General features: G+C 44.2%; 1 protein-coding gene across 2 annotated transcripts; it reads right to left on the bottom strand.

Annotated features, from left to right (window-relative positions):
• Positions 1–1019: 1019 nt before the first annotated feature.
• On the bottom strand, positions 1020–5618 carry LOC111219296 (myelin transcription factor 1-like protein). Of its 2 annotated transcripts, none has more exons than XM_022741930.1 (6): positions 5479–5618; positions 4174–4277; positions 3963–4017; positions 3663–3702; positions 3504–3575; positions 1020–1426 (listed from the first exon to the last, which is right to left on the bottom strand). In XM_022741930.1, exons 3-6 carry the CDS (start codon positions 4015–4017, stop codon positions 1168–1170), a joined length of 426 nt encoding a protein of 141 aa, XP_022597651.1. In that variant the 5' UTR covers positions 4174–4277; positions 5479–5618; the 3' UTR covers positions 1020–1167. The 2 variants fall into 2 exon arrangements, with proteins under 2 accessions (XP_022597651.1, XP_022597650.1); XM_022741929.1 differs by having other exon boundaries at positions 4191–4277.
• Between the last annotated feature and the right edge of the window lie 574 nt (positions 5619–6192).

Raw genomic sequence — 6192 nt, 5'->3', positions numbered from 1 at the left:
TTTCCTTTTCCTTGTCTTCCTCCTCTTCTTCCTCTTCCTCCTCTTCTTTTGACTCTTTCAGCTCTGTGACCCCCTTGTCTTCTTCAGGTTTGTCTAATTGTTGGTCCTGTGTCTCCAACTGACCTTCCTCTTCCCCCTGAGTCTCTGTTTCCTCCTGCTGATGATGGTCGGAGAGCATTTCCACCTTCACTTCCTCAGCAGTTTCCTCATGTTCAGTTTGGTTCTTGTTGTCTTCAGCTGAAGGACGAGCTGCTGTCTCTGCCGTGTCCTTGTCCTCTGTTGTCTCTGGTGAGCAGTCTGCTGTGGAGTCAAAGTAGAAAAGATATAGCTTATAACTCTGGAAATGGTGACTGACATATAGTGACCTTATCTGACTGATGATGACGCAGTAATGGAGTGAGCCTGTGTCTGCTTGCTTCACTCAGGTTACAACCTCCTCCCTGTAACATAGATCCACACCACCCTTTTCTAAGATGGTGAAGTTCTCACACCGTCAGTCAGACCCTCACTGTCCAGACACATTTACATTTGTACAATACTGTTGATGACTCCCATCAGCCTCAGCTGTGCTGTGTAGTGCTAACTGGCTATGGTTAGCATGATAAATCACTAAACTGTTAATATAATACTGTAATAACACGCTAATCTGTCTATGGTGACCAAGGTAAACATGAGCATGTTGACACTGTCATTGTTAGCATGTTAACATGCTGATTTTAGCATTTAGTTCACAGCAGCATTAAGAGCAGATAGCATTGCTGTGAGTCAGTCCATGAAAATAATAAACATTGTTTAATTTTCACCCTCAGCTGACGGCCTCAGAAAAACACGGTTCTACCTTTCTCTGACATTTCTATAATGTCTGCTTTTTTTGTGAATAATTAGATTCACTACTGTCCCATCTTTCTTTCTTTCTTTCTTTCTTTCTTTCTTTCTTTCTTTCTTTCTTTCTTTCTTTCTTTCTTTTTCATAATTGAGGTTTTACTTTTGTTACCTCTCCTGTGGTTTCAGATCCCACTCCCTGATCTCCCTGATCATCTCCTCCAGTGTTAGTATTCCTGCTTTACTGTTCTTTAGCCTTTAACCTCTGACCTTTACCTCTGCCTCGACCTTAAGGACTTGTTTTATCTGGTCTCTACACTGGAGCTGTACTGTTCTGGTTTTGTTTCACTCACTTTGTATTGACTCTGGTCTGCTTTTTGTTTTGTTTTTCTTCTTCTCTTTAAGGTCTTCCTCTTCCTCCTCTTCCTCCTCTTTCTGCTCCTCATCCTCCTCTGCTGCATCACTGTCTGCGGTAAAGCCATCATCGGTTGCCTGTTTGACGGGCTGGTTCCTCCTTTTGGGAGCAGACTGGTTCTCCTCGGCCTCGGCCTCAGCCTCGGCCTCCTCCAGCTTCCTCTTCTTCACAATAGGACATCCTAGGACACTGAGGAGAGGAGGGTGGGTGTGTACGTTAATACTAACATCCAACATGCTAACATAAAACAGCACCACTGATAGTGTGTGTTTGTCATTGTTACACTGTGAGGTGTAACAGATAACAGACAGCAGCACTGTACACAGTCTGACCTGGTCTGAACCAACCTTCATAGAAACCTCCATGTGCTTCAGCTAATAACACAAAGTTTTCTTTATTGAACACAGCCATTAAACATTAACAGAGATGTGAACGAGCTCCAGTGATTCATTTAAACCTTCAGCTGTGACCCTAATCTTCATCTGTGTTGAGCTGCTGCAGTCTCAGCTGGACATCACTTCAGTGAATCATCTGACCGCTCCTGACTCCAGGTCTGATACCTCCTGACTCCAGGTCTGATACTTCCTGACTCCAGGTCTGATACCTCTTGACTCCAGGTCTAGTACCTCCTGACTCCAGGTCTGATACCTCTTGACTCCAGGTCTGATACCTCTTGACTCCAGGTCTAGTACCTCCTGACTCCAGGTCTGATACCTCTTGACTCCAGGTCTGATACCTCTTGACTCCAGGTCTAGTACCTCCTGACTCCAGACCTGATACCTCCTGACTCCAGGTCTGGTACCTCCTGACTCCAAGTCTGATACCTCCTGACTACAGGTCTGATACCTCCTGACTCCAGGTCTGGTACCTCCTGACTCCAGGTCTGATACCTCCTGACTCCAGGTCTAATACCTCCTGACTACAGGTCTGATAGCTCTTGATTCCAGGTCTAGTACCTCCTGACTCCAGACCTGATACCTCCTGACTCCAGGTCTGGTACCTCCTGACTACAGGTCTGATACCTCCTGACTCCAGGTCTGATACCTCCTGACTACAGGTCTGATACCTCCTGACTCCAGGTCTGATACCTCCTGACTACAGGTCTGATACCTCCTGACTACAGGTCTGATACCTCTTGGCTCCAGGTCTTATACTTCTTGACTCCAGGTTTGGTACCTCCTGACTCCAGTGGCTTCTGTTGATGAGGGTTCACAGTCTGAGAATGTTTGAATCATGTTTTCAATATGGCCGAAAACAACACAATGATTTGTGTTATTAAATCAAAAAGATTGTATTTCTTCTTTATTGTAACTCAGATGAAGATAAGTCTTCACATTATTTTTCTAACATTTTCAGACACATTAAAAAATAATGAATTCAACAAAGACACAGTGGAGTTATGGTGCAACTGTGGGTGAATGTGAATGTGCAGTTAGACTATTCTATCATTAAGGTCAAAATACTGGTTTCACTGAAATTCTGATTGTTGTTGAACTGGACAACATCCAATAATTTACTTATCTCACATATATCCACATATGAAGAATTATAATGACAGTATTATAACATGAAGTGTGTTTATATTGTATTCATCCTCAGGTCACAGGGTCACTGAGGGTCTGATGAGAATGAAGATCATGCGACCTTCGCGGTCACCTGATCTCAGTCCAGGTGAACTATGGCAGTTGGAACGACATGTTAGACAGAGCTCTCCTCCACCATCATCTAAACACCACATGAGGGAACATGTTTATGAAGAAAGGTTCATCCTCGAGTAGAGTTGAAGCTGGATACTCTTGGTGGAACAACACCTGACTGAGACACTTGATGTTGGTGTCTCCTTTAATTTGTCACTGTATGTTGGCTACATATTTTCATGTCCTCATTTACTATCATTATACTACACGGCCAAAAACACGTTGACACATCTGTCCACATAAGACGTGAACTTTCAGTCTGTTTAGTTCCAGTGAAGGGAGGTGGGTATTAGCTCTAGCTTAGTGTGTAGGACATACTGTACAAGAGCTTGTGACGTCAGTCTGTGAAAGAACCTTTCAACAATCCAGTTGGTTTTGAATAAAAATAGAAAATATGAAAAATCAAACAGAAAGGTAAGTAAAACAAACTTAATAGGTAGGTAAAACAAACCTAAATCTGTGATTCATTTGCTGACATCTTATCTCAGTATGGGTGATAGCATGAAGCCATTGCTACGTGTTCATGCTAACAAGCTAACTAACTGTTGTACAGAGAGTTTGAATCCTACCTTCGGTGTCGTGAGTATCTTCCACTGACGTGGCCTTTGCCATCACATCCAGGGGTGGGACAGCTGCTACAGCTGCAGCAAGACAAACACACACTTCATACACACAACACCTTCTGTATACACACTGACAGTCTTCAGCTGAGGCATCAGATCACCTACCTCAAGTCCTGCTTCATCTCTTGTCCCACAGGCTCCGACACTGAGAGTGAAGAAGCAGGAGAATCATTAAATACAAAAATAAAAGTCAGAACTATCAGTGTAAAAGAGCAATGATGCTTTTATTTTGTAGGAAAAATATTTACTCATTGCACATTTAGATAAATGAAACATAAACATCCTGTTCTTGTAACATGGTTAACATGGTAACCAACCACACTCTGTGTGTGTGTGTGTGTGTGTGTGTGTGTGTGTGTGTGTGTGTGTGTGTGTGTGTGTGTGTGTGTGTGTGTGTATACTGACCCCGGATGCCTTTGGAGCGGGTTCGTGTTCGTGTCTCTGTAACGTCTTGGCTCATCTGAATAAACAGAGAGACATTAGATAGATAGATGGATGGATGGATGGATATATATATATATATATATATATATATGTATAGATAGATAGATAGATAGATAGATAGATAGATAGATAGATAGATAGATAGATAGATAGATAGAAGATAGATAACTACTTTGATTTGATAGATACTTTGATATTTTGAGGCGTGTCCTCTCTGGTTGATTGGCTCTCTCTTGGTCCACTGCTGACTCAGTCTCTGACCTTTGAACTCATTTTCTGTTGGATGAAACAAACACGTCACAGTCAGTAGAAAAAAAAGAACATTTACTGTTTCAGCTCACAACCACTCAGTCTGTTGTATAAGGTCTTCTACATTACAGTCTGGTGACGTACAGGAGCATGACAGATGTGGACATTTACCAGGCAGGGAGAGTCTAATGAAAAGGTTGGTTGCATTGTGGGAAATGAAGGATCCTGCATTTCTGAGGCTTGACTCATACTCTCTGTCTCTGTCTCTGCTGCTTCCATTTGACCGCTCTTACCCTGTTAGACCAACACACCTCCTGAGAAGAGGCAGCAGTAATTGTACTACAGAAATACGTGTCCAAAGACAGCAGGTATATTTGAGGGTGGAAGAGCGAACTAACAGCTGCACAGTATGATCCTGACAGACAGAAGGGAGGGAAGGGTTTTTTCTACTGGTCTAAGATTCCAATCCAGAATTTAAGACCATAATAAAAACATATAATTAAATATCATATAAACAATCCAAAACAATCATAGTTTTATTAGAAGATATTCAGCAATGATAATACAATGCATACAACATACACAACTTATATATACTGAATATATAATGTATTTGGAGGTTTCTCTGTGCTCCTGGAGGTATGATGACAGACTGACAGACTGTGGTCCTGATAGTTTGGGAACAGGGTCACAGGCCAAAGCAGGTGACTGTTTACCTGCTCCAGTCCACGGCCTCCGTCTAAATGTGTATTTACCACTACATTTGAGCAGGTAGAACAGTGAACACAAACCAACATGGAGTACTAAGGACGGAGTGACGGCTCCCCGCTGACAGCAGGATGTAGGCCGGCCTGTGAACCAGCGAGGCCTCCGTCCTATCTACACTGACATACACACACAAACAAGACGCCTCCGTCAACGCGCGGTCATCGGTTCATCTTTTCACTAACCTCACCGTGTCGACACCGGCCGCCATTGTAGGGGCCAGAAATAACGAGCCACAATAATAATCGGGTTAAAGCCTGACACATTTGACCGATCTGAAACGATCCTCCACGAAGGCAAACCCTACAGAAAGCGCACTTACTCCGCGACGAGCGAAGTGAAATAGCGCCTCGTCCCGTGCCGCCTGCCCGGTGTAGACCACCGTAAGGCCTGCAGCCGGGCCGAGGACAACACCGACAGGAGAAAGCGCTTCGTGCTCTTTGTCAGACACATAAAGCCTTACCTTAATGCCATCCCCTCCCCCTCCGTTCAGACAGCGCCGGCTCAAACACACGTTCACTGGAACAAACCACGATGACTACAACCACAATCCACCTCCGGACCCACAGCAGAGGGTCTGCAGCGGTGTCACGGCGGCGTCAGACTGAGCTCAGCACCCCTGAGCCGTTCAGCACCTCGGACAGGGCCGGACGAATCTTCAGCACCATGGACAGAAGCCCCGCTGCACTGCCTCCTGCAGGAGCTCAGGAGAGCTGCAGGCCGCCGTGGCTCACGGAGGGCAAGACCGCCAAACAGCTGGAGGACGGGGCCTGGAGGAGGAAGACTGAGCCAGTCCTGAGCCCAGTCCTGATGTAAACCACCCAGAAACTTTAAACCAGCAGAGGAGGCTGTAGTTACTCACAGCAGCAGGTTGTAGTGGTGGTGGTGTTTCACGTTACTATAGCAGCTGGAGCCAAACTAAATTATCCAACTGTTTACATCATTGGAATCTTCATCTCTGGAACAAACTCTGCACTGCAGAGCAGCCACCAGACAGCACCTTTGTTCCTGTGTCCCAGACTGGTCAAACAAACAAACAAATAAACAAGCAAAAATCTAAAAAAAAAATGGGATTCAGCTCAATCAGATCAAAAAATAGATCAATGGAAAACAAATTTAACATATCTGTTATTTACATTTTTTTGAAATATGAAATTTACCTTTATCAACAGATATA

The sequence above is a fragment of the Seriola dumerili genome, unplaced genomic scaffold (genome assembly GCF_002260705.1).
Source record: "Seriola dumerili isolate Sdu_G_001 unplaced genomic scaffold, Sdu_1.0 BDQW01000056.1, whole genome shotgun sequence".
Lineage (NCBI taxonomy): Eukaryota > Metazoa > Chordata > Actinopteri > Carangiformes > Carangidae > Seriola > Seriola dumerili.
This window is presented reverse-complemented; position numbering and strand designations above follow the sequence as displayed.